This window comes from Sciurus carolinensis, chromosome 18, assembly GCF_902686445.1.
Source record: "Sciurus carolinensis chromosome 18, mSciCar1.2, whole genome shotgun sequence".
Lineage (NCBI taxonomy): Eukaryota > Metazoa > Chordata > Mammalia > Rodentia > Sciuridae > Sciurus > Sciurus carolinensis.
In genome coordinates, this window is record NC_062230.1 from 21,374,642 (window position 1) to 21,401,921 (window position 27,280).

Genomic DNA, 27,280 nt, shown 5'->3' on the forward strand with positions numbered 1-27,280 from the left:
CCGTGACTCAGTGAGAACCGTTCTCTGGGAGAAAACTCGGCAGAATTAGAGGACGGAAAACCTACACACCGAGTCCCTCTCCCTTCTAGACGCTGGCCCAGGTTACATCACCCGGACCCGCCAGAAAAAAGCTCCCTTTGGAACCGGACTGTTGCTAAGGCCCCAAACGTGCCATTGGTCGTGCCTCGTGGTGCAAATGGTCAGCGTTCGCGTCCCTCTCGCACGACGGGGCGCTTACTTCTCACTGCGAGCCGCAGCCCACGGCCGGCCGCCTCATATGCCCTGTTGCCTCTTTCAGCGTGGACGACATCCACTTCCTGGTGCTGCAGAACCTGATCCAGAGCACGCTGTCCCTCTCCAACAGCCAGATGAAGTCCTGTCAGTCCTTCCAGGTAGGCACCTGCTGCCCCCGCACGGGGACAGGCGGGCAGGGCTTCTGCCCTGCTCCCCACCTGCACCTGTCCTGTGTTTGCATCACTGAATTTGCATGTCTGAGGCCCAGGGCCGATGATCTGAGCACGTACACGTTGTGAACTGTGGCCGCCGTCAGGCCAGTCGGCTCAGCCGCCTGTCACAGCTGAGAACACGCAGGACCTACCGTCCACACGCTTCAGCACCGCAGTCCTGCGCTGCGTGGCGATCTCAGCTGATCCACCCCGCATGAGGGTGACGAAGCTCTTCACCTTTCACCAACCTCTCCCCGTTTCCTCCTTCCATCCGTAAAGTGTGGGGACAGGATCCAGCAACCTCCACAGCCCCCTCACGGCCGAGGTTGTAAGTCTAATATTTAAAATGAAATTAGGCAGGAGAGGAAATGAGGTGTGGCCACCAACTGGGAAGGTCACTGCGCCCCACGGCCCCTTCCAGATCACCACCTGTACCTGTGCATACAGGTGGTCGGGAGGCGTCCGTGAGGGCCAGGCTGCCCTTTGGCAGCGATGAGTGGTGGTCCTCTGAGGCCTCTGCTTCCTTGTGGCAAAAGGGCAGGAGAGAGGAGGGCCAGTCCTACTTAACCACACGTGGAGCCCGGGAAGCGAGGCCTCAGAACTCTTCTTTGAGTATGGAGACTTGAGGTTCAGAGCAGTCAGCACACACGCCCGAGGTCACACGGCTCGGTCATCACATCAGGATGCCACCTGAACTGCCAGGGCCTGTCCCCTGGGCCAGCGCTGCCCAGGGTGTGATCTTCCCTCTGGTGTAACAGTCACACAAGCAGCTTCCCAGTGGAGCCTCTTTGCTTTTGCATTTGATCTGCAGACCTAAAACTGCTCCTCCGCTTACCTTAGCAAACCAACCCAGAGCGCCTTGGAGGGGGAAGGAAGAAAACAGCGTTACTTCCCAACCCGCTGGCAGGTTAGATGGTGCCTCCCAAGCCCTAGGGCACCTCGGAGTCAACCAGAGAACCGTGGGGCCATGGCCCCCAGGCCCCTCACAGATTCCTTAAGGAGTGGAGGGGCGGGGCCTGAAAGCGTAGTGCCAGGGCTCGCGTGCCCTTGAGGAGGTGCCATGGAGACCCAGCCAGGTGCCGCTCGCAGCTCCAGGCTGTGCTGGCTACTCTAGCCCCAGGGGCTCAGGGAGGCCAGGCCTGGCCATCACTGCCGGCCCCACCTCTGCACTCCACGCAGGGAGTGTCCCCTGGTCTCTGCTGCCACTCGCTCAGCCCTGGGTTCTCTTCTGGTGCGGGCTTCACACCCAGCACGCTTCAGAGCCAGAGGCTGGCGTTGGTGCCACGTGCGCCTGGCACCCAGCCTTTTGCAGCTGAAGAAGGAGCAGCCACAGGCCACCTCTGGCCCCTGGATTTCTTTTGTTTCACTCATTTGTCTGAAAAGAAAACAAATGGCTTGTGTTTTAACCACTGCCAACACCGCACATAAGAATTCCAGGTTCCAGCGTGGCTGGGCACTGGGCAGGGGCCTCCTGCCCAACGGAGAGCCGGGCAGCCCAGGGAGAAGGAAGAGCTGGGCCCCGTCACCCTGGTGCCAGGCCTCCCCTTCCCAGGGAAGCTAGGCTCCCAGAATCTGGCGGTGGGGACTGGAGGCCATCAGCAAGGACGCCAGAGGCCCCCAGAGACGCCCACGGGTGCCCCCGCCACCCGCGGTCTCGGGACTCGGAGTGCAAGGAGGTGGGGCCGTGTGGGACCTGGGTCCCTGGGCCAGCCCATCCCGCCTCCTCCCCAGGCGTGGGTGGCCACACACCCAGCCACAGCGGGGTTTGAAGAGTGCGCCTGGGAGACGGGCAGAGCAGAGCCACAGAGGCGGCCGCCGTGCTGGATCTGGCTGCACCAAGGTCTCTCAGGAGGGAAGGATGGCAGCAGCCCCATGGCTCCTGCCCCTGCAGTGTGGCAGGCCTCCCGTGCGCGGCGCTGTCTGCAGAAGCCGGGGCCACACCGTGCTGTCCACAGCCCTGACTGGCCCTGGCCTGGCCCTGTCTCCTGCCCTCAGCGGGAAGGCCACCCCTGCTACTGGTCGCACCCCTGCCTGGTAGTGTGGCCGTGGGATGCCACTCAGTGTGCGTTGCCACTCGGGGGTCCTGGGGCCAGTGCGCTCACGAGCCTCTGAGCCTAGCGCCCTTAGACCCGTGCAGTGAAGTCATCCAGGCCCAGTTCACAGAACCCCGCGTTAAAACCTCACAGGTCCGTGTCGACACCAAAGTACGTTCTTCCAGCCCCAAGTGGCTGAGCTGAAGAGTAGGCTCTGGACCACACACAGCCCAAGACCCAGGCTCAAGGACGAAGGCACGCTGCTCCCGGGCACGGGCTGGGCGCACACGGCCTGACGGGCCCCGAGGTCCCCGTCCCTCTTCCTTACTTACATCTTGGGGTTTCCTAATACAAAGTAAGAAAACTCAGCAAAATGTCCATCCACCAGTCACTGAAAGGCCCTGCGGCCCTGCAGCTCTTTCCAGCAGGGTGCAGGCCCCCAGGATCCAGCCGGCTCAGCCGCGGAGTCACAGCTCCGAGGCCAGGAAGGGCCTCTGTCTGAGGTGGGGAGCCGGGGGGGTCATAGGAGGCGAGTCCACGGGTGGGCACGGCCCCACTCCCAGGGTCCTCGAGGCACTGCATGGACAGGCCACCAGGCTTCCCCAGGCAGGGAAGGAACACAAGGTCTGCTTTCATCGGGAAAGGATTGGTGGTGGCTGTGGAGAAAGGTCAGGGCCCTGGGGACGGGTGACATGGAGAAGCAGGACGGCCAGATAACCAGAGGCCCTGTGAGAAACCGTGGTGGCCGGGACCGCGTGGTGTCAGCACAGGTGCACCTGGGGACAGGGCAGAGGCTGGGGACGGTGACGTCAGACCTGCTGCCACCTGGTCTTGGGTGAGGGGCAGAGGCGGGACTGTGCGGCTGGGCCGCGGCCGCCTGCAGGCCCTCCTGGACACGCTCCGGCCTCCGGCCTCTCCTGGGCGGCTCGCGCTGTCTTGCAGACCTTCCGCCTCTACCGCGAGTACAGGGAGCACGTGCTGGTGCGGGCCTTTGTGGAGTGCCAGAAGCGCAGCCTGGTCAACCGGCGCCGGGTCAGCCACACGCTGGGCCCCAAGAAGAACCGCGCTCTGCCCTTCGTGCCCATGTCCTACCAGCTGTCCCAGTCCTACTACAGGTGCGCGCACCTCGGACAGCGGGCCCTGGCCCTGCTCCCTGGCCTGTGTGGACAGGCCAGCGCTCCGGGGTGTCGGGGCGGGGCCACGCAGCAGGTCCTTTGTCTCCCTCCCCATCAGGTGGGGACAGGTCAGTTTCTAATTTAATGACGGTTCAGTTAGAAGTCCACTGTCCCAGCTGGGCACAGGCCTCAGTCCTCACCCTCGGGACTCAGAACCCCCGGCCGGCTGCTCTGCGCACCTCGCGGCCCCCTGGCAGCGTGCGCCCTGGGAAGCACCCAACCACTCGCCCACAAGTCCCGAAGGCCGTCCAAGCCACCTGCAGGACTCCCTGCCCCAGCCCGTCTGCCCAGGCGCCTGCCCTCGCCTCTGACTCCCGCCCCTCCCTGAACCCCACCCGACGGCCCCGCCTCCTTGGGCTTGGGGTGGGGGCAGGTGGGGCAGCAGAAGACATGAGCACAGGCCAGCAAGGCGCTGACCTGGAGCCCGCGCTGTCACCTGAACCCAGGTGGTGGGCAGCAGGCCAGGAGGACCCCCGGCTCCCCTTGGCTGGTGTTGCAGGTCAGGGAGGACCCTGATGGGCTGAGGCCCAGCTCCGCGTCCTGTGCAGGCGCTGCCCCCCAGCTCAGCTCCCCTCCCCACAGGCTCTTCACCTGGCGCTTCCCCAGCACCGTCTGCACGGAGTCCTTCCAGTACTACAGCAGGATCCAGGCTGCCGGCAAGCAGGACCGGCCCGACCGCTTTTCCTTCAAAGACCAGGACGGGAGCGACCCCCCAAGCGACCTGGTGGCGTTTTCTCTAGACGGCCCTGGGGGACACTGCGTGACCGCCCTGACCCTCTTCTCCCTGGGTCTGGTGTCCGTGGACGTCAGGATCCCGGAGCAGATCGTGGTGGTGGACAGCTCCGTGGTGGAGAGCGAGGTCATGAAGAGGTGAGGGCCGGGTCCGCAGCAGCCCGGCCACCTGCCGCTCTGGCCGCAGGGGTCAAGCCTGTTCTTGGGACGGGTCGTCACCCCTCCCATCGCCCTGGGTTGGCAGCTTCATCTCTTGTCACCTGGTCCTTTTCTTGGACCAGCGTGTGCTGGGCTTTGCTGCTGAGGGTCTGGCCCCATACCGGGCACTTGCTGGACAATGCAAGAGGGTGTCGCGGGGGCTTCCTGGAGCTCCTGGGGACACGGCCTCTATCCGTGACGAGGACTTGCGGAACAGATGTCCAGGGAGGGGTCTCTTGCTGGGTCTTCCAGGGGCTCTGGTGCCTCCAGAGGAGAGCGTAGGAAGCATGGCGGGGAGGACGCTGGCCCCAGGCCCTGGGGCTGCCAGTGTGAGCTGGGCCTTCAGGGGAGGTAGGTGGTGGTCAGGAGTGGCACCGTGCTGGCCTCTGGGCACCAACGCCAGCCCCAGGGGCCCCGGGGAGGGAGGCCAGGCAGAGGCAGCTGGGCCGGGTCCAGCCCTCAGGTCCCATATGCTCCCAGCCTAGGGAAGGACGGGGGCTTGGATGACGACGAGGACGAGGAGGAAGACCTGGACGAAGGCTCGGGAGGCAAGCGCCAGGGCGTGGAGGTGAAGGCCCACCAGGCCTCCCACGCCAAGTACCTGCTCATGCGGGGCTACTGCGCGCCCAGCAGCATCAGCACCCGCAACCTCAACCCCAACGACAGCGTGGTGGTCAACTCCTGCCAGGTCAGGTTCCGGCTCCGCTGCACCCCTGAGGCCACCCGGCTGGGGCCTGTTGGTGAGTGTCCTGCCTCCGCTGGGGAGGGCGACCCTGAGGGCAGGTGCAGACCCCGTCCTCAGGGGCTGCCCGGCCGTGCTGTGCGCCCTGGGGGGGTTGCTGCTCAGCCTTGTCCTTCGCCCCTGCCGTGGGAGCTGAGGGACCCGGCCTCCTGCCACCCTCAGGTTCAGGGCCTCTCCTGGGCCGCAGGAGACAAGAGGAGGGTCTCCCCTCCCCCCACGCCCTCGGCCGACCCCTGTATGTGGCCATGGTTGAGGCCGATGGCTTCCGCGCCCAGTAGGGTGCCACGCTGGGTCTGGAGCTGGGCTGTGCCCTAGCGTAGTGGTGACCTGTAGGCCGCGGTCTTGGCAGAGATGCCCACCTGGCTGGTGGGAGCCCAAGCGGGAATGTCCTCGAAGGCCTGGGCTGTCCCCAGGTCTGAGGGGCGCTGAGCAGGGCACGGGGAGGGCTGGGCCCCGGCTGCTGGTGTCGCGGCTCCCTCAGAGCACAGGCCCGGCGTCCGCACTGCACTGTCCCGAGCAGGAGAGGCAGGGTGGCCAGGTGGTCAGTGCCAGGGCTGCAGTGCAGGGAGCCCAGGGTCGTGTATCAGGAGTCCCACAGCCAGGGCTCAGTGTGTCCCCCAGAAGGTGACCCCATGGCCACCTGGGGAGCAGCAGGTGGCGTGGGGCAGGTCCCCGCTGGGCATCCCACCACATTGGTCTGGAGGGGCCTTTGCCCGGGGCCGACCGTGACCCTCCCGATCCTCGCAGCCACGCCCCTGGAAGAGCTCTCGGTGGGACTCCCCTGCCTCCCCGCCACCTTCACCAGGCTGATCCAGCCCCCTGGGGACGCCGGCGGCCTGGAGGCCTTTGCCCACCAGGCAGAGCTGTCTGGCTACAGCCCCGAAGACCTGGCCGCCGCGCTGGAGGTCCAGCAGGCCGTCGCCGCCTCCGGCTGCTTCGGGGTGGACAGGGAGAGGCTGGGCCGGCGGTTCTCGGCCTTGGAGCAGGCCACGGGGTCACGCACCAGGACCTTCACGGACTACGTCCAGGTGAGCCGCGGCGGCCAGGCCGCCCAGGGCCACGCCTGCGGTGGGCGACGCTGGCCTCTGATGGCGAGGTGGTCGGGTTTGTTTTAATTGAAATTAATCATCAGCATTGAAAACCCAGGGCGCAGCCCCCAAACGCAGCTTCTGAGTGTGAGCTGGCTGAGCCTCGCCACCCTGGCCTCCCAGGAGGCCGTGTCCCCCAGCCTGTCACTCCCTGCCTGCTGGACTTGCCACCTCACCTGCCTGGTCCCTCGGACTCAGTGACCATTGAGCCCAAAGAATGTTGTGACAGCAGCTGCGGGCAGAGGCTAGTGACACTGAAGGCACCCACCTGGCCTTTGTGTGGGACTCGGGCCTCCCTCGGGCCTTGTGGCCTCCAGGGGTGGGAGACCTGGAGGACCGATGGGGTCGCTTCAGAAACCCAGCCACCGCCAACGTCCCCAGAGGCCAAGTGCAGGCGCTTGTGGCCACAGACGAGCTGATGCAGGAGGTGCCGTCCACGGTGTTCGAGTGTTCAGAACTCTGGGCGCCTCCGAGCCCGGAGGTGGCTCAGCTTTCCCAAGGCTGTGGTGGCAAATGCCACCAGCTGTGGGCAAGGGCCCCAGGTGCCCTGCCCATGGTCCCAGAGGGCGACTGCAGCAGCACCCGTCTCGGACCTACGTGGGTGGACACGAGGCCCGAGTGATGTAAAAGGGAGGGCGTCAGTGCCCAGCACCTCCTGGGCCAAGCGGGCAGGTGGCAGCCTGCGGAGGGGCTCTCGCCACCTCGTGGGAAAGGCGGCTGCTTCTGTGGAAGGACTTGGGGAGCTCGGGCGCCGAGTCCCGCAGGAGGCTCGCCAGGCAGGGTGCCCGGCGTTTATGCCTCTGACCTTCGGGAGGAGCCACTGCCCTGGATCCCGTGGTGGGTGGCAGCTTCCGGGTTGGAAGCCCCCGATGGCCTTGCTGCTTGCCCAGGGCAGTGGACACTCGGCCAGGGGCAGCACAGCTTGGTCACCCGTCAGAAGCCCCCTGCCATGCAGACCACCTGTCTCCACCCCAGGACCTCCTGGCGCAGCAGCAGCTGCTGGAAGTGGGCGGCAACACTGTCCGCCTGGTGACCATGGCCTCCGCCCGGCCCTGGCTCCTGCACTCGGTGCGGCTGAAAGACCCGGAGGAGGCTGAGGCCCCAGAGGACGCGCAGGCCAGGCCCCCGGAGGGCGCCAGCCAGGATGGCAGCCCCCAGGGCACCAAGCGGCCAGCCCACTGGGCCAGTCAGAGCAGCGACGCTGACGCCGAGGGCGCCCAGAAGCCCCCTGCAAAGAGGCCCACACTGCAGGACGTGCGCGTGGCCCCCAGCCCCAGGCCCGGGGCAGAAGGCCAGGCCGTGACTTTGCCCCCAGCACCTGAAGACACGGGTGCAGGGGGACCTGGGCAGGAGGACCAAGAAGGTGTCGGTGGCCCCAGCGTCCCCTGCCAAGAGCAGCTGAGCTGTCAGGCCCCGCTCGCAGGGGGCTCCGAAGACCCTAGAGGTACCAGTTGGCCCCCACCCCGTCCCGTGTCCTCCAACCTGGGGGCGGGTCCTGCTGCGGGCGTCCCCACTAGAGGTGGGCCCCGCGGGGCAGCGGGGAGCCCAGAGTGGCAGGCGGTGCTGGAGCTGCTGCCCAGCAGGCAGGGCCCCCGGGCCGCTTCCTGGGAGTCGCTGAGCTGCGCTGGCTCTCCCGGGGTCTCTGCTGGGCCGTCCCCTGGGCCTCTCCTCCTAGGCTGCACACGGCCCGTGGCCAGGGCTCCGGGAGGGAGTGCGGTGTTGGCTGGCCCTGGGGCCGGGCTGGGGCTGGGTCTGCAGGCCCCGCGCCTGCTGGGGCCACCAGCGCCTCAACAGGACCTCGTGGGGTGGGGGAGGCGGCCACGGCCCGCCCGCTCTGACGTCCCCCACGGTCTCCTCCCGCCAGGGCTCACGGAGAGCTACGCGGCGGGCGTCCTCTCCCAGGCGGCGCAGGAAAGGTGAGCGGGCGGTCTGCTTCAGGGCCCGGGGGGAGGGTCAGCATGGCAGGGGTTTGTCCTCGGGGCCATGCGGGCGACCCGCTGTCAGTGAGGAGCACAGCCTGCGGTGTGTGCTCAGCACAGGGCTCTCAGCCATGGCGACCTGGACAGGCACGGTGGCAGGGACCTGCCAGGTGCCAGTGGTGCCCAGGTCCATCTGGAGCAGGCCCTTCCAGATGCCCACAGTGCTCTTTGAGAGGGGCCAGCCAGGCACTCCACGTGACAGTCCCTGGGGCCTTAGGGCCACAGGTGTCCTCATCACTACTTTACAAATAGGACATAGGCCCAGAGAGGTGCTGTCCTTGCCTTAGGTCACACAGCCCGTGCATGACCAGATGACCCCAGAGCTCAACCGCCAGCCCAGGGCAACCCTGTCTTCAGGGATTTGCACCTTGTGCCCCAGGACCACTGTGCCCTCAGCCGAAGGCTGCACCTGTCAGGCCTGAGAGCCGCCTCCCAGGGCCACACCCAGGTTCCCAGAGGCCTGCCTGGGAGGGCACCTGCCCCAGGTGGCAGGGCCATATTCCCTGTCGGGCTCCCAGAGCTCAGGGCCCACCCTGGCTCCAGGGCAGGTGCCAGCTGTCCCACACTTGGGCCGGTGATGCTGGTTAGGTCCTGGGTGGTAGCAGAGACCTCTACCCAAGGCAGGGGTCTGGACCTTGCCCTGTGGCTGGGCAGAGCTCCTGGGGAGGACATCCAAGAGCCCAGCCAGAGGACAGCAGCCCCCAGCCCCGCTGCCTGGTGAGGCTGGGCAGCCGAATCCTGGGTCAGGTGCCCCTCCTGCCAGCCTGGAGTGACACGGGCCATTGGCTCATCGCAGCCTTGGTGGCTGCAGCTGAGCAGGGCCCCACACAGCCAGTGCTGGGCCTCCTCTCTGGACAGGAGGGAAGAGGAAGGTCAGAGCAGAGGTGGACAGGCCAGCCCGTGACCTGGGCAGGTGCCTTCTTCTTGCCCTCAGGGACCTCGGTGACCAGGCTGTCCCCCCACACAGGGACTGTGAGAACATCTGCTTCGTGGGCCGCCCGTGGCGCGGCGTGGACGGCCACCTGAACGTGCCGGTGTGCAAGGGCATGCTGGAGGCCGTGCTCTACCACATCATGAGCCGGCCCGGCGTGCCGGAGCGCTGCCTGCTGCAGCACTACCAGGGCGTCCTGCAGCCCGTGGCCGTGCGGGAGCTGCTCCAGGTGGGCCGCCTCGGGGTGGGCAGGGCCCAGGGCCAGCGGGCAGCCAGGGTGGGGAGCTGGCGCCTGCACCAGCGGAACAGCTAGGGCCACCTCTGACCCTCTCTGTGCCTGGCCCCGAGCCCTCGGACTCTGCGGGGAGCTGAGGTCCAGCCCTCAGCCACCACCTCCAGGGGGCGCCCGCAGCCCGCGTGCCTGGGCTCCCAAGTTCAGTTTGAAAGTCCTTGAACTGTCCAGCAGACAGGCCTGGCGGAAGGAGGCCCGTGCGCAGCCGTGCTGTGGGCGTGGCTGTGCAGACAGCGCATGTGCTGGGCGGGGTGCTGGTCCCTGGGGCTGTGTTCAGGTGTCCCTCACTCTGGGAAGGCGCCCCTGTGCAGAGGGCACGCCCCACACAGGCTTCAAGGCCCAGTGCCCCGTGGTGGGGGCAGGCCCGTGACCTGGTCTGCTGCGTCCCCAGGGCCTGGAGTTCCTCGGTTGCATCCGACGGCGCCTGCTGAGGAAGCCCGCGGCCACCTCGCTCTTCTCCAGGCCGGTGGTGGAAGAGGCGGAGGTGCCCGGCGAGCACACCACGGCCTTCTACGAGCCCACGCTGGACTGCACCATCCGGCTGGGCCGCGTGTTCCCGCACGAGGTCAACTGGAACAAGTGGATCCACCTGTAGCGCGCCCTGCCCCTGTCTTGGGGCCCGGGAGACCCCGTGGTGCTCAGCTCGTGGCCTGGGCCGCCTTGGGCCGCCTTGGGCCGCCCTGGAGCCGGGGAGAGGGACCCACTGCCCGCCTGCCAGGCGTCCCTCCCAGCCTCCCGGGAGTGTGCTTCCTCACACTGCGGCCGTGCATCTGGGATGCGGGGGAGTAGCTCCAGGCCACTTGGGTCCCCTCTGCTCCCTGCCCCCCCCGTGTTCCCGCTGCTGCCGGCTGTGCAGGTGGTGAGCTCGGGAGGCCCGCAGGACTGGACCCCTCCCAGGCCCAGAGCTGGTCAGGCCAGCCTGGGAGCTGGGCTGCTGGCACCCCCTGCCGTGCCCAGCGCCACCGAGATGAGGGACCTCTCCAGACAGGACACCCAGCCTGGGCACTGCCAGCTGCAGGCTGGACGGGAGGTGTCCCTGTAGGACTTGGCTTTGATTTTTTTCTTTCATCCTCTTTTCTCATTTAAAAACAAGTCCCCCTGGCATGTATTTATTATTTTTTTTTTTTTTAAATTAAAGTGAAATCAAATGCACCTGGTTTTGTGTGTTTCCTAAACGATCGTCGAACCCCGAGGGGCTCCCTGCCCTCCGCTGAGGAAACTGGAGTGACTTCCCGGGCCGGCGAGGATGGCCCCTCCGAGGCCCCGCTCCCTCGGCTGCCCAGGCCAGCGCCTGCCAGGCATGTGGGAGGAAGGGATTCCGTCTCTTAAGTTCTCTCTCTCGGTACCGAGGACTGAACCCAGGGGCACTTAACCACTAAGCCACATCCCAGCCCTTTTTATTTTTTATTTTGAGACAGGGTTCGCTGAGATGCTTAACGCCTCACTAAGTTGCTGAGGCTGGCTTTGAGCCCGTGACCCTCTTGCCTCTGCCTCCTGGGCTGCTGGGATGACAGGCGTGTGTCTTGCTTGAAGATCTCTTATCCTGACAACGTTCAAATTATTAGTTGCCACTGTTTAAGCAAATTCAGATTTTGCAATTAAACAATTTTAGATTTCTGTCTTCTCTTGAAAGGTGGAAAGTTCTTGCTACTCAGCTGCTGTGTCAGGCAGTCTGAAGTGAGCAGAGGCCACTCCCTGTGCGGGGACATGCCTCCAGTTTTCCAGGGCCCTCCCCTGTCCACAAGGCCAGCCCCTCTGCAGGCCAGGGCCCCGGTCACTGCAGCCATGCTTCAGTGAGGGGGACAAGGACACGTGAGGCCTGGGCTCCAGGTGAGCCCAGCACACCAGCCCTTTGGTCTCCTTTTCATTTTCACTCTAGTATAAAAAGAATGTTCTATGGGAGGTTTTAAGGAGGCAAGGTAGAGTAATGAATGCCCTGTGCTTCATGAGCAGAGAGTACGGTGCGGATGCTCACTGTTTGGGCACAGTGTGGAGGAAAGGTGTGTGGGAGCCCCGCAGCCCTGTCGTGAACCCGAGTCGGCATTCGGGCCCAGGGCCCAGGAGGGTCAGAGACGCTGAGGGCACCCAGGACGGCCGCATGGCAGCCTTCAGCACAGGGGTTCCTTCCCCGTGCGTCCTGGACAAGGGCCACTGTGGGCATATGTCTGGGGAGCACCACAGGGATTCAGGGAGCTGCTCTCAAGCACAGATGGGCTTGGTGAGCACCGCTCGGCCCCCACCCCCGTCACTCTCTACCCACGGCGGTCTGTTCACTCCCTCCTCCCATCTCCTCCTCCACCCACCCACCTGCTCATTCATTCATGTGTCCATCCACCTGTCACCCACCATCCATTCAATCACACTCACCCACCCCCCATCCAACCATCCAGCTACACACTCACCCACCCACCCATCCATCCATCCATCCTCCCATCCATCCATCCACCCATCCATCCACCAGCCCATCCGTCCATCCATCCACTCACCCACACATCCATCCATCCATCCTCCCATCCATCCATCCACCCACCCACCCAACGCCATCCACCCATCCATCCATTCATCCATCCACCAGTCCACCCGTCCATCCACCCATCCATCCATCCATCCATCCATCCTCCCATCCATCCACCCATCCATCCATCCATCCTCCCATCCATCCACCCATCCATCCATCCATCCTCCCATCCATCCATCCATCCACCCATCCATCCATCCACCCACCCATCCATCCACCCATCCATCCATCCTTCCATCCACCCATCCATTCATTCTACATGGCTCTCTGTCTTCCCAAAATATGCACCATGTCTCCAGAAACCACACACAGCGCAGGTGGGCTGTGAGCTGAGCTGCCGGGGCAGCCAGGCAGCATATGCGGAGCAGGGGCCTCGGCTAAGTCCTGGGGCTAGAGGTGCACATACAGATGAAAAGAACTCCGGCACTAACTGCTAGATACAACTCACGAAGGGACACCGCGGGTCTGCTGCCCCTCTGCAGCCACCAGAGCAGGGCGAGGTGGCGTTCCACTGTCACCTCCCTGCCACTTGTCACACAGGGAGGCCTTCCTCGTTCTTTTAGTTATTTTCCCTTAAATAAGCAGTACGTGAATTCGTTCTCTTTTGCAAACCTAAAGCCTTCCAAGGGCTCCAGCCTCGGGGTCGTCCCTAGGGCCCTCCCAGGCCTCTGCGTTTACACGGAGAACACGCACCTGAGATGCCCTTTGACATCTAATATGCCATTCACCAGCTCGCCGTGTGCCCACGACATCGCTTGCACGTCTGTACCCATGCATGCAGCGCGGCCTGCAGAGTCCATTCCCCGCGGTGAGCACTGCCTGCCGACCAGCCGCCCCGCCTGGCGCACCCTGCGGGCTGCCTGCTTGGGCTCCACCCCCTCCCGCCGCTCTGCTCAGACCTTGTCCAGTCCTTTGCGGCCGGAGGACCCCCAACCTCCACCGAGGCCTGGGTGCCACCCCTGCTGAGCGGCCTTCTGTCCTCTGACCTCCCCTGACCACCCATCCTTCCCCTGGACCCTCGACTCACTGCTACCAGGGAATTTTCAGATGTGTATATGTGAGTGGTGTGTGTGTGTGTGTGTGTGTGTGTGTGTGTACATGTGCACAAAAGTGTCCCTGTAATTGATCTGCTTAGAGCGCCACCCACCTCCTGGTATCCAAGACACCCTGCAGGTCACCTTCGCCCTCACTGCTGACGCTTCCCACGCAGGCCTCTGTGACGAGGGCCCATAGGGTCCCCTGTCACTACAGGCACCAGTACAAACCCAGCAGCACCGAGCAGGTGCGGCCTCCTGCAGGTCCTGCCAGTTCCAGCTCTGGGCAGCAGGGGGCAGCAGCGGCCTAGGCTGCTCCTTCCCTGATGGCCAGCGGTGCCTGATGCGCTTTGTCCCTTCACCAAGGCCCAGACCCGCGGAAACCACCCCGAGTGGGGGTGACGTGCCCATAAAAGTGACGATGATGTAACAACAGCAGCACTTTCTGAGCACAAGGCACTGGACACTGTCCTGGGCTCTTTACACCATGAGTCCCTGATCTCAGCAGCCAGAACAATAGGTGTGACCCTGGCCCGTTGCGGGCAGGTCCCCTGGGCCATTGGACTCCACCCTCCCACCTCCCAGGAGGCGCAGTGGTCAAGGCTGCAGCGACCTCCGGTTCTCCTTCACCAGTCAGAGGAGTCTGGGGCTGAGGGAGGGAGGCGCAGGGCCCGCCGCCCGCACCCCGGGGCCCACGCACCGCGCCACTCCTGCTCCAGGTTCTGAGGGCGCACCTGGGGCTCGGCTAGCCGCGAAGGCCGCGCTGCCTTGTGGGTGAAGCCAGCAGGGGTGCAGCAGCCCAGAGGGAAGGGGAGGAGGCTTCCCCTCCAACCAGAGGCCAAGAGGAGCACAGCGGGGACAGGGGCAGGTCACCGCTTCCCTCTGCCTCCGTTTCCCTGGGGCGGGGGGCAGGTGAAGGGCTGGGTCTGACCTCAACCCTCTGCCTCCTTTCCACACGAGAGGACCAGGACACCCAGAGCAACCAGGCTGTGGCCTTGCAGACAGGTCGGGTCAGGGCTGGTCCCAGCAGGTGATTAAGTGGCAGCTCTGGGGTCCACTCTCTGGGGAGGCGAGAGGGGAAGGGCTGGGAGGGGGCCCGCCAGGGTCAGGACAGAAAGAAACAAACCAGAACAAAAGCTTCTGAGAAGGGTCAGAGTGTGTCCCTTCCTGTCCCGCCCTCTCTTCCCATCCCCAAAGAAAACTGAGAGGCTCATCCCTGCTCCCAGTTCACAAATGAGGAAACTGAGGCACCTCACCCTGGTCATTTATGAGAGGTGTCAGAGCCTGGTCCCCATCCCTTTGAATTTTTTTCCCTACTGTGCTGGCGATCAGACCCAGGGCCTCAGACATGCTAGTCGAGCATGCTAGTCTACCAGTGAGCTACTGAGCTACGCCCGGACTGCTTGCATCCCTTTAAATATGGTCCTTCCTTGGGGTGGAAAGCGAGTTCTCCTTGCAGGGATGATGTGAAGATAATGCTAGAACACTTTCTGCTACAGGCAACAGGAACCCACCTCAAACCAGCTCAAGTGCAGAAAGGAAACATATTGCCTCAGTCAGGATAGTCTGGGGCGTGCTGCGTAACAAACAGCTCCAGGATCTTAGCAGCTTCAGAAAACAAAGGATGGATTTCTGTCTCACAAAACACGTCCGCCACAGGTACACGGGGAACCCTGGGCCTCACCTCCTCTTGCAAGGACCCAGGCTGATGGAGCAGTCACCATCTCAGTCACCACCGATCACTGTGACAGAGGAAAAGCACTCTAGGGGCATTTTGACTATAGTGAAATGCTCTGTCCAGAAGTGAGATTTGCCACTGCTGCTCAGAGCTCATTGGCCAGCCCTAGTTGTGTGACCTCGTGGGACCACAAAGGGCCAGGAAGTGCGATCCTGGCATGTGCCCAGGAGGCCGAAGTCAGAGATGTTTGGTAAAGAGCATAATGACTTCCAAAGTCATGGACCTCAAAGTCCCGGAGGTGTATGGTTTCAGGTCTGACGGGATCCAGGAACTCAGAGGTATTACCAGGAGCACGTTCCACATCTCAGTCCTGTACGTAGCCTTCATCTCAGGCCAGCTGTCTGTTCCTGGTCCCCTGGCAGCTCCCAGGCTCGGTCCCTCCCTACAGCTCAGCAGTCCCAGCAGAGAGAACATGATACAGACTGGGTCACACGTCTGTCCCCAAGCTATGCTGTGGCCAGGGGATGGAACGCTCTGGTGGCTTTGCTGGGGCCACAGGTGCTCCCTGGACTGGATCAGTCACGCCCACAGGGTGCAAAAGCAGCCAGCACCCCGGCGTTTGCTGGGAGTGTTCACCTTTAGCCCGGATCCCTTGCAGCAGAGCCAGGTGAGGAAGAGCTGGACCAGGATCCGGCCTCCGCAGATCAGTTCTGGCTCTCTGAAGGATTTGGCCATGGCCTCGGGCAGGTCACTGTCCTGCCCCCTCAGAGCCTGCAGGTGGGCACGGAGTTGCAGCTATGGATCCTCCTCCTTTTCCAAGGGGTCATTAGCGATCTGGCCTGGACTTTGGGGAGCAAGGAGTCACCTGCTCCACTGGCTCCCGGTCCTTGTTCACACGCTCCAGCCTTTGCCAGAAGAGCCGGGGCCCCTGACCACTGTTCCACAGCCCCCTCCCCCTCCTTGTTCAGTCCCTGCCCCGAGCTCCACTCTGGGGTCACCTCGGCTGCGGGCCCAACCACCTCCTCACTGCCAGGAGGGCCCACTGTGTGCATCTGCCCCCAAGTCTGTTTCCAGGGGTCAAGTTTGCAGCTTGAAATTGGCTATGGTGGAAGAATTTACACCAGGGAAAGAAGCAGAGCTACAAATCAGGCTTTATTGAGTGTCTACTATGCGTCAGGCTGGGGATAAAGCAGTGAAGGAGACAGACCTCAGGAGCTTGCTCGTGACCCGTCCCCTGCACCCAGCTCTGTCTCTCCATCCATCTGTTCTTTCTTCCAGCCTTTCGCCGTCCCCCCCACTGGTCTGTCCAGCCACCCACTTACTAGGCCAGCCTCCGGGTGGGCTGCTCTCACCCGACCTCTGGCACCCTGTTCATGAGCTGCATCTCCCTCACAGATGGAGGCAGCGAGGGGCCCATCTGCCCCAGTCCTGGCCTCTGTCTCCACAGCCTGACATGAGCTCCGTGTGGAGAGCTGAGCCAGGTTCCCAGGGAGCCTGCGGCTCAGGTGGTGCCTGCAGGTGGCACCTGCAAACGGCTACTCTGTCGAGGTGTGAAAACCACAGCCGCCCAGGTTGAGTGTCCCGGTGCCGGCGGGGGCCTGGGGTGCTCACATGAGCACGAGCTATGGTCAGAGCTGCACACACCCCGATCCCAGGTCCGTAGTCCCCAGCATTCTAGAACTTTCCAGTCTCCAACCGAGGACTCTCCAAGGTTCTCTCAGCAACTTCTCCTAACTACCCTGCTTTATGGAGAGTCCTGGGGAGACTTCCAGCAGAACTACCTGCTGCTGACTCCTGGCCCTGTTCCCAAGGCAGAGACCGGCCTTTGGGGGGATGGTAGGGCCCGGGGGGCTCCGGGGGTGGGTGGGGGATTCCCCTGGGGCTCCCGAGCTGACTCAGACTCAGACTCTGCCACCTTAACTCTGCTCAGCCACCTTGAAAAGCCAAGCCACTTCTACAGTGGGCACCCTGGGAGGGAAAGCAATCGATTTGCTTAAAAATAATAATAATAAAGAGAGTTTTAAGCATTGCCTGGCACGGAGAGCTAGCTCGTACTCCAAACCCACGTCCAGCCACGGCTTCCGCACGGCCGAGAAGCGTTCTCCGAGTTTCTTCATTCACATTTCAACAGGCTTTCTGAGAAATCAGCGGCAAGAAAACCAGCGGCCCCTAAGTCCCCGGGATGAATAAATAAGACCTCAGATGGAAGCGGGGCTGGGGCAGGACGCGGGTTCCTCTGTGTCCCCCATGCCCGTGAATGCCACAGGAAGGTCACGTGGGTATCCTCTGCACCCTGGACCCCAGCACTTGGCACGGTGCCCGGCTCCTCCTCGGTGCTTGATAAATACTTCTTTGGGGGGAGGGGTGCAAAAGGGGAATTTTTTTAAATGGGCGGCAGAAGTCAGAAAAAGAAATCTTGGTGGCGGGGCCGTTTCTAAGAGACAAGGCTGAGTGGTTCGCGGCCCGGAAACCCCAGTGCCCTCTTCAGGGGGCTGGGCCCTGGCTGTCCCTGTCGCCTGGGTTTCTCACCCCACCCAGCTCTGCAGGGGCAGGAAGCTGGTGCCCGCGGAGGGGCGGCTCAGGCTGTGGCCAGCCTGGTCTCCGAGCCCAGAGAAGGGGAGTCACTCTACTGGGAAGCACAGCAGGGGGCACCTGAGCCCCACAGTTTCCTACCCGCAGGGTCACCTCGGGCTCGCTACACCCCCAAGCCCTTCCCGGGAAGCCGCAGGCACAGCCTGGAAGCGGGACCCGGGAGTCTGGACTCGGCACCTGTCACAGGCCATGCCTGAGCCCGGAGGCCCTGTGGGCCCAGGGACACCCATGCGCCCGGGGAGCTGGCCCTTCTAGTGCGGTGGGGCCCGGCGGCTCCCGCGAGGGCAGCAGGCATGTGGCAGCCAGGGCGGCGCTCACACCCGTGGACACGCACACGCACACACGCTGTGAACCAAGGGCTGAGGCCTCTTCCTGCCAGTGCCCAGGTGACCGTGTCTCTGCTGTTGGCTCAGTGACGTGGCCAGCGCCCACGGCCGGGCAGCCTGGCTAGCTGGCCTGGGGCCCGGGTGGTGGGGACAGGACCACCCACTGCCGGAGGTAGCTCCTGGGGGGCCCCTCGTCGCCCGGGCTGGCGAAGTCGCACTCGACGGGGCTGCCGCAGTCGGAGTCCGCGAAGCCGCTGTCGAAGGTTTCCATGTCCAGGCCGGCGCTGGGCGAGCCCGCCTCGCTCCCCGAGGCTCCTCCCGGAGGCCCAGCGCCCCAGGGCGGCTCCGCGGCCCAGTCCTCCTCCGCCAGGGTCAGCGTCAGCCTGTCCAGGAGGCTGCCCAGCCCAGGGCCGCCCGCCGAGACGCAGCCGCAGGAGAGGACGGGGCTCCCTGTGCCCAACAGCAGGTCCTCTGGGCCCGGGCCGGGCTCCAGGCTGGCGTCCAGGTCCAGGGCTGGGTAGCCGTCGTCCCCGCAGCGGCAGGGCCAGGGGCACGGCCCCTCTGCATCCACCACAGTCACCGTGTCGATGGACACCAGGCCGTAGGGCCGGTCCCTCTCCTCGCCGTCAGCCGAGCCCTCCGAGCAGCCAGCGCCGGGCCCGGCCACCCCGTCGGCCTCCAGCAGGTCTGCGGCCCCTCCCAGCCCCGGGGGCTCGGGCCCCTTGCTGGGCGCCCGGGAGGGGCTGTGGTTGGGCAGCTCCAGCCGGGAGAGGACCACGGGGCTCCAGGGCCCCAGCTCCAGGCGGGAGGAGGACAAGGGCGAGCCCACCCATTCCTGTGAAGAGACACCGCGCGTCACGGGGCGACAGACAGACAGACGACGGACAGACAGACAGACGACAAACAGACAGACGACGGACAGACAGACAGACAGACAGACGACAGACAGACACAGACAGACAGACGACAGACAGATGACAGACTGACAGACACACAGACAGACAGACGACAGACACACAGACGACAGACACACAGACGACAGACGACAGACGACAGACGACAGACAGACACACAGACAGACAGACGACAGACAGACAGACGACAGACAGACAGACGACAGACACACAGACAGACGACAGACGACAGACAGACAGACGACAGACAGACACACAGACAGACAGACAGACACGAGAGAAGGGGGAGGGAGGCATCGGGACCTCCCGGGCCCCTGTCCCGCGGGTCCCCACCGCGGTCCCTCCCCTACTCTGAGCCTGTGCCCCCACTACAGTGGGCAGCCGCTGCCCTCAGTAGCCTGCCTGCTCGGACAACGGGCGGCCGGTGGCCTGGGGTCTGCCGGATGCAGGGACAAAATTCCTGAGTCCCCAAGTCCCCGTGACAGGGTGGGGCCCTGGGGGTCTGGGTGACGGAACCCCTGCTGGGTCCCCGTCTTACTTCCTCCTTGATGCTCCACAGGCTCTGTGTCCCCTGCTTAAGTGTCCCCATCAGAGGGGCCTCCGCCAGCACAGAAGCCCCGCCTCCTCCCTTCATGGACACAGCAGGCGCTCAATCAACGAGCCAAGTGACTCAGGTGACAGGCCAGGCAGACGGAGGCGGCAGCCCTTCAGCTTTGAGGACACCCTCCCTCAGCTGCCGGGGACCCTCTCGGGACGTGGGGGTCTCCTCCAATCCGCAGAGAGGATCCCCGACAACAGGAGTCCCCCGGCTGGGAGCAGATCCCCTGGGAAGGGCCGTCTGGGCACCGGCTGATCTGAAGTGACCTCTGTGTGGCCGTGACCTAGTTCTCTACCCTCCCTGGGCCTCAGTTTCCCATCTATAGAATGGGCCCCCCACGGGGTGTCGGAGGCCTGGGCTAATGTGCAGGAAGCCCCTGACAGAGGACCCAGGGTCGCTGGTGCCACACCAGGGCTGAGACGAGGCACGATAAACGTGACGTGAGCTTCAGGCAAGAGGGACTGTGGGTCCCGCGGCTGGGCCTGCAGGCTCCTCCCCTGCCCGCCAGGGCGGCCACCCTCTCTGGGCCTCCGTCTCCCCCTGGAGCCCCGGGGGCTGCTGGGAGAATGGGAGCAGAAAGGAAGCACCAGGTAGACAGCAGGCGCTCAATCAATGCCCCAGGTTGTCCGACAGCCAGGTCAGTTGGCGCCCGCAGGTTGCCCTGCCCACCCTGTCGCACGTCCTCCCTGGGCCCTCCTGGGGGTGCCAGCGGGGAGGGGTGTGAGTGGCCGCAGGCCTCGTCCTGTGGGACCCCGTCCCTGCGCCCCAGGTCCAGGTCGGGGGGCCTTCACCAGGGGCTGGGAGGCGCCGCGCCCGGCACTGCCCGGGAGCCCAGGCCCGGCTCCCGACCGGCCAGGGCCAAGCTGCTCTGGGCCTGGGGGCAGGGAGCCTGGGTCAGGGGCTCCTTGCAGGCTGCTCACCTTGAAGTCCCCGCGGTGGCCCTCGTACAGGGGCTGGAAGAACCTCTTGGGACTGGGCACCGGCGCCCACGCCGCCTTGCACAGCCTGAGGGGAGAGATCAACGGGCGGTGACGGCGGCCAGGGGGCGGCCTGGCCTCCCTCTCAGGCGCCCCCACCTTGTCCTGCAGGAGACTCCACACCTCCGAGACCCAGCCTGGCACCACCCTCCCTCCGGAGCCTCGGTTTCCCATCTGTGAAGTGGGAGCAGCCGTCGCTGAAGACAGGAGGAGGTTACGGGTTTTGCAGCCTTTTGTTTGCAAACCTGCTGCCCCTCCTGAGCTGGCCCTCCAGGGACCACCGGCAGGGGCAGCGGCACAGGGCAGGAGAACCGGCGGCTGGGTCCACGGATGAGCTGCTCCTGGGGTCCTTATCACTCCCCCTCCAGATCCTTGTCCCCATCTTTGCTCAGTGTCTGGTTGCAGACCCAGAGCCCCATGCCTGATGCCTGTCACGTGGCAAAGCTTCTGCCACCACTGCCGTCCCCAGCTCAGCGGGTGGCACCCGCTCCGCCAGGGTGGGTGGGTTTACTTTCAATCAGCAGCATCCTGTCTCATAGCCACGCTCAGCGAACCCCTTATAAACAGACGAAGCCAGGCGCGGTGGCCCAGGCCCGTAAGCCCAGGGGCTCGGGAGGCTGAGGCAGGAGGATTTCAAGTTCAAAGCCAGCCTCAGCAACTTAGCGAGGCCCTGAGCGAGTCAGTGAGACCCTGTCTCTAGGTAAAATACAATGAAGTGCTGGGGATGTGGCTCTGTGGTTAAGCGCCCCAGGGTTCAATCCCTGGTGCCCCAAAAAGAAAAACAAAAGCAGATCAAAGCAAGCCCTCAGCTGAAGCAGGCGGGAGGCAGGGGTGGAGGGGTGGGGACAAGCATATCACACCACCTGGCAGCCCCTGGTGCTGCTCAGGCCTCAAAGCTTAAAACTCAGCAAACAAGATTACAGCTGAGGTCCCCACCAAGAGCTCTGCTTAATGCTGTGTGGCTTTGGGCAAGTTCCTTGACGGTTCTGTGCCTTGACCTCTCCATTTGTCAAGCAGGGGTACCTGTGGTGTGTTAGGCTCGTGGGCTGCTGTGGGTGAAGCAGGAGCTCTGCAGGGGCCCGGTGCACGGTCAATGTGAGCTGGCCCTTAGCATCACCATCGAGGTGACAGGCCTGTCCCCCAGCCCCGGGAGGGTCTTGCTTGGAGGGGCCGTGCCCCATCCCCCTTCCCTGCTTAGGACCCCAGCCTCACCTCCAAGGCAGATGTATCTTCAGGCCCAGGAAGACAAGGACAGGGCCCAAGATGACCAGGAGGAGGAGCAGTAGCAGCAAGTGACCGTCCCAGCCTTTCCTGGACTCTGAGGGAAGCCAATGCCCGGTCAGCCTCTCTCGGAGGTCGCACGGGGTGGGCGTGAGGGGGGTGGGGTGGAAGGGCTGGAGGCTGCAGGTGCCTCCCAACGACAGGGAGCCGAGTTCAGGTCCTGTTCCAACCCTGCTGTGGTTTGGGTCTGGAATGTGCCCCAAGGCCACATGCAGAAGGCAAGGTTCCCAGCCCGGGGCACTGTAGGGAGCTGGGGAGGACCTTTAAGAGGCCGGGTCTCTAGGAGGAACCTGGGTCCCTGGAGGCGTGCCTGGAGGGGACACAGGAACCTGGCTCCTCTTTCTCTTCATATTTGACCTCTATGATGTAAGGGACCTCCTTTGTCCTACACTCCTGCCATGATGGACTCTGCTGCCACTGGCCCAAAGCCAAGAGGCCAATCGACCACAGACTGAAACCTCTGAAACCTTTTCGTTTATGAAGTTGATTATCTCAGGTATTTTGTCACAGTGAGGGAAAACCGACTAAAACCAACCCTACCACTCCAGGCAACTGACTTCATCTCTGCCTACTGTAACCCCAGCAGCTTGGGAGGCTGAGGCGGGAGGATTGCAAGTTCAAAGACAGCCTCAGCAACTTAGTGAGGCCCTGAGCAACTTAGGGAAGGCTTGTCTCAAAATAAAATTTAAAAAGGGCTGGGGATGTGGCTCAGGGGTTAAGCACCTCTGGCTTCCATCCCTGGTACCCACCCCCCCAAAAAAAGACTTCATCTCTCTGAACCTTAGTTTCCTAATTTGCTAATTGGGGATAACAATCCTCACTTCAGAGTCAAATGTCCCCCCCAGAAGCAGCAGCTGCACCCACCGGGACTATCTGGAGATGGACAAGGGAATGGACACCTCCCAGGGCTCAGGGAGGCTGGACTAGGAGTGGGTCCGAGGGGTGGGATGTCCCCTCCAGCTTCACACCTACCCTCAGGCGGGGTCTGGAAGATGACGGGGTCGCTCCACTCGCTCCAGGTCCCCCGGAAGGAGGAGCCCGGTTGGGGCCCCGCCCGCACGCGCAGCTCGTAGCTGGAGTCTTTGCGGAACTCCTGGGGCAGGAGGGAGACGCTCCTCGTGTCCACTGAGATCAGTTTTGTCACCGGGCTCTGCCGGACAGAAAGGACGCAGCGGTCAGAGTTCCCCTGGGGCCCTGCCCCTCACAGAACCATCTCTCAGCAGCCTCCACGGAAGGGGCCGGGGTCCCTTCTCCTGTGACAGGAATCAGGCTCCGGCCCAGGCTGCGGCCGCTCTCAGCAGGGCCTGGGCCTTGGCTGGCTAATTCAGCCGCTCTAGACAGAAGGCCACTCCAGCAGCCCAGGACTGAGCACAGGACACCTCTGAGGCCTTCACATTTGAAACAATGGCCTCTCTAACCCTGGCCCCTCCGATATGTCTAGAATTCTCCAACTATGGCCATCCTAAGCAGGTGGAAGTTTCCAGAAGGTTTGAGAAGTTTCTGAAACCTCTTCTATTATGGTTGCATGGGGGGGACCCGGGGAGGAAACAGGGTCAGGGAGGTCAGGGGGTCTCCGGCCCAGGGCGGTGCTGAGTGGGCGCCGTGCTTGGTGTGTCCTGGAGAGCGGAGCTCGCCTGTCACTCACCTGTCACTCACCCCCATTGCCTGCGCTCTACCCCGCCCTCCGCGAAGCCGGCCGCCCTCGGGCTTCCTCACCAGAGCCCAGGGGTCCGCGCGGTTCCTGTACTGCAGCTCGTACTGCATCTTGCCCCTGAGCGCGTAGAAGTCAGGGTCTTCGTAGTCGGAGCACCAGGAGACGTTGTAGTGTCCCGAGAAGGTCACGGTCACGTTGAAGGGAGGAGCCGGCTTGACTTGGAGGAAGAACCCAGAGGATAAGGCAGGGTGAGAAAGATCTGGGACAGGGGTGGGTACAAACTCAGTTGCTGTGGGCAGGAGTCAGACTGGGGGCGCAGGCGAGAGGCGATGGAAGAGACAGGGCTGTCCCCAGGCTTAAAGGGAAAACAGACGCAGGAAGCCTGGACGTCTAGATGATCACGTGACCTTACGTGTTTTTTGTTTGTGTTTGTTTGTTTTGGGGACTGAACCCAGGGGTGCCGTACCACTGAGCCCATCCCCAGCCCTTTTCAAGTTTTGAGACAGGGCCTCCCTAAGTGGCTTAGGGCCTCACTGAGTTGCTGAGGCTGGCCTCGAACTTGTGATCCTCCTGCCTCAGCCTCCCAAGCCGCTGGGCTCACAGGCTGAGTGACCACTCCTGGCCTGTCGCTCAAGTCTTATCCGTCTAACGCAAAAACCTTCTAAAGAACGTGCGGCCAAAGCCCTTCATTTTTTCAATTTTGGTCCTAAAGGACGAAGCCTTGTGTCTTTCACCCAGCTTCCCCAGGAAGAGGAAGGCCCCGCGTCCACAGTGACTGCTGCCCTGCTGCTCTGTGCTGGGCAGACTGACCCTCTCGGGGGCCCCTGAGCTTGGCCAGATGCCCTCCGCCTCAGACCCCCTGACCAGGCCCCAGCTGGCTCTGGGCCAGCACCCCTGCCTCTCAGGTGTCCCCGGGTGAAGGTCAGAGCCGCTCCAGTTCCGCTCCACCCCAAATTCCCTCCAGGAACTTGAGCAGGACACAGCCTGACCTCCCGCTCCTGGATCAGGGAACCAGTTTCCACCTCTTGGGGCCTTGAAGTCCAGGGGCCCAGCTAAACAGCAGGAGGCGGTAACCGCCGGGAACCAGTGACCAGCGCCTGCCGTGAGACGGCCCTGGCCCAGCCTGTGCCCGCGCTGCACCTCCATCCCGCCTGCGCTGGCTCCTGGACCCCGCCTGGGGCACACAGGCCTGGACAGATGCTTGCCGAGTGAGCACGCGGCCCTCTGGGGCTTCCAAGAGGGACCGGCTGCTGGGGCGCCGACCTGCTGGAGGGGAGGCGGCGCAGGCTCACGGACGCCCGAGGCGCCTCCTCCGACCTGCTGTTATCCAGGCCCTTTGGCACCCGAATGGTTCCTGATCGCTCTTCCCCTTCCCCAGGGCTGCCGGGGACTGACCCTGGGCTTCTACCGTGACCTGCGCTGAGTGCCGGGATCCGTTCAGGGAGAGACCAGGTGGTGGAACCACCCTGCTCACGCCCAGGGCTGCTTGTGAGTCTGCGGTCCTGCCGGGCAGCTCAGCGCAGGGAGGCCCAGGCCCAGGAGGAGGAAGGAGGCCCGGAGGGGAGGCTCCTGCTGGCCTCAGACCCTGAGAGAGACGCGACCAGGAGCACCCAGCAAGGGGGAGTGGCCGCCCTGTCCCCTCCCACCCTGGCCTCTCCTCTGCTCCTGAGGGCTGCGGGCGGACGGGCGGCGGGCAGGCAGCAGAGGGGCAGTGTGTGTGCCAGAGCCTCCCCCTCACTGTGAGCGTGTGCAAGTGTGTGAGCATGTGTGCGATAGTGTGAGCATGTGTGTGTGCGTGTGTGTGTCTGTGTGTCTGTGAGTTGTGTGTGTGTGTCTCAGGCCTCGGCGCCCATGCCTCGCAGGCTGGGGCTTGGGGAACCAGCAGAGGGTGTGTCGAGGCTGCATTCAGGTCCGTGTGGCGTGAGCTGAGCCTGAGTGTGAGCATGTGGGTGTGTCTAGGCGTGTGAAGCCTGGAGGTTCCACTCCCTCAGCAACCTGACCCCGAGCGTGGACCCCAGACACACCTGCCACTAGGGACGAGGGACGGGGCTCCCAGACCAGCGCTGTGCCTGCAGGGCAGGAGGAGCGTGTGCACACACACACACAGGGACACACACATGGGGACACACACACAGGGACACACACATGGGAACACACACACACGAGGACACAAACATGGGGACACGCACACGGGGACACGCACACACGGGGACACACACACGGAGATACACACACAGGGACACACACACACACACACACAGGGACACACACAGGGACACACACATGGGGACACACACATGGAGATACACACACGGGGACACACACACATGGGGACACACACACAGGGACACACACACATGGGGACACACACACATGGGGACACACACACATGGGGACACACACATGGAGATACACACACGGGGACACACACACATGGGGACACACACACAGGGACACACACACATGGGGACACACACACACAGACATGCACACACAGGGACACAGACACATAGACACACACAGACACAGACACGGGGACACAGATGCACAGACACACACTCAAGCCAAAGTCCCCTCTAGACCCTCCCTGGCCAGGCCTGGTTCTGGGCTCACGGACACAGGATCCCTTGGCCCTCCTGCTCCCGGGACCCCACCTCCAGGCCAGGGGACCCTCCAGCCTCACTAGGCCCAGGAGGGGGTCGCAGGTGTGACCCCCTTGGTGTGACCAGGTGGCTCCTCCGGCCATGGGGCCGGCATCCCGGAGGGCCGGTGTGTGAGGGGCCTCCTCTCCACACACGGGAAGCAGCCCCAGAGGCGACACACACCTTGTCCAAAGCCACGCCGACGGGCGGGGCCCAGCCGGGACGAAGCCGGAGTCCTGGCCCCAGCCCGGCTCTCTCCAAACCTCCACTGCTTCCCTCAGGGGCCAAACCTCACACAACCCATCACACTCTAGTATGAAGAAGAGCGCCCAAGGGCAGGCTCCTAAGGGGTGGCCGGGCGGACAGGCCCTTGCTGGTGGAGCGGGGAGCGGCCCGAGGGCAGGGAGCTGGGCCCAGCGCCCCGGGGCCCCAGCAGGGCGGAGGGTACTCACTGCTGTCAGCCAGGACAAAGCTGCCGCACTCCTGGGAGGCGTTGCTGGGCGGGTCTGTCACGTTGACGCTGAAGACGTCGTCGGGCATGAAGCCCGACACCTCCATGTGGCACGTGTACTTGGCGTGCGTGGCGTTGTGGCTGGACCTGTGGAGGCTGCAGGAGGTGACCTGGTCCTCCAGCTCGCCATACTGGTCTTGCCTTGGAGGAGACAGAGGCCGGTCAAGGCCCGAGGCCGGTCAAGGCCCGAGGCCGGTCGCGGCCGGAGGCCAGACCCCGAGCTCAGGTCAGATGCCGGGCGCTCAGGCTGGGAGGGGCCTTTGAGGTGGGACCGGGTCTCCAGGTTCAGCAGCCCCTCCAGGGAGGCTCCCTCCCCCGCAGCAGCCCTGAGGGGTGGTCCGGGCGGGGTGCACGCCCCAGCGGGGCTCTCCCCTCCTTGTGTGGGTTTTGGGAATCTGGACCACACTCATTTGGATCAGGCCTTGCTCGGTTCCAACACTGGACGGCAGCCCTACAGGAAGGGGCTGAGCACTTGGGGTGTCTGTGCTTCCTTTCTGTCCAGTCATGGCACCCGCTGAAGACCCAAGCGAGCCTCAGCCCTGCCCCGGAGAGCGAGGGAAGCCGGTGGGATGCGGCTGCGAGAGATGCTCTGGTTTTTTAACTCCCGCTGGGCAGAGGGATGGGTTTTGCAGTATGTGTAGGAGTTCTCCGGCTAGTTACATCCTTATCTAGGTGTCCAGTGTCTGAACACCAGTCTGGATGGGCGGGCTCCTACAGCAGCCAGGGGGGCCTTTAAAAGCCCCCGTCCCCCTCCCTAAAGCCTCTGGGGGCCCCTGTTCACTCCTACCCTGCACATTGGCCCTGGGGCACCTCTCCCCGGGCTGACCTGGCTCCTACCCCGTGGCCTCTTCCTACTCCTCGGACTCGCTGGCTCTTGCCCTCTTCCTGGCTTTCCCAGCCTCTCGTGGCCTCTTCTCATCCAGGACGTTTGCCCTGGCT

The 27,280-nt window shown here is 63.9% G+C and overlaps 2 protein-coding genes across 7 annotated transcripts in view; one reads left to right on the forward strand and one right to left on the reverse strand.

Annotated features, from left to right (window-relative positions):
- Gtf3c1 (general transcription factor IIIC subunit 1) overlaps positions 1-10,745 on the forward strand; it is a 71,683-nt gene extending 60,938 nt beyond the window's left edge. For 2 of the 6 annotated variants that reach the window (XM_047532924.1, XM_047532925.1), the window contains exons 29-37: positions 299-392; positions 3,422-3,594; positions 4,237-4,524; positions 5,065-5,324; positions 6,074-6,354; positions 7,390-7,858; positions 8,279-8,330; positions 9,328-9,553; positions 10,008-10,744. In XM_047532924.1, coding sequence (XP_047388880.1) covers positions 299-392; positions 3,422-3,594; positions 4,237-4,524; positions 5,065-5,324; positions 6,074-6,354; positions 7,390-7,858; positions 8,279-8,330; positions 9,328-9,553; positions 10,008-10,211 — 2,047 coding nt within the window. In that variant the 3' untranslated portion in view covers positions 10,212-10,744. Of the gene's footprint in view, positions 1-298; positions 393-3,421; positions 3,595-4,236; positions 4,525-4,836; positions 4,936-5,064; positions 5,325-6,073; positions 6,355-7,389; positions 7,859-8,278; positions 8,331-9,327; positions 9,554-10,007 lie in introns of all 6 variants that reach the window. The other 4 variants (XM_047532921.1, XM_047532923.1, XM_047532922.1 and 1 more) reach the window with 4 other exon arrangements.
- Positions 10,746-15,988: 5,243 nt separating this feature from the next.
- Positions 15,989-27,280, reverse strand: part of Il21r (interleukin 21 receptor) — a 33,890-nt gene continuing 22,598 nt past the window's right edge. The window contains exons 4-9 of the mRNA XM_047533538.1: positions 26,283-26,482; positions 23,251-23,405; positions 22,507-22,684; positions 21,466-21,571; positions 20,197-20,281; positions 15,989-18,599 (exon numbers count right to left, since the gene is read on the reverse strand). Coding sequence (XP_047389494.1) covers positions 17,886-18,599; positions 20,197-20,281; positions 21,466-21,571; positions 22,507-22,684; positions 23,251-23,405; positions 26,283-26,482 — 1,438 coding nt within the window. The 3' untranslated portion in view covers positions 15,989-17,885. The remainder of the gene's footprint in view (positions 18,600-20,196; positions 20,282-21,465; positions 21,572-22,506; positions 22,685-23,250; positions 23,406-26,282; positions 26,483-27,280) is intronic.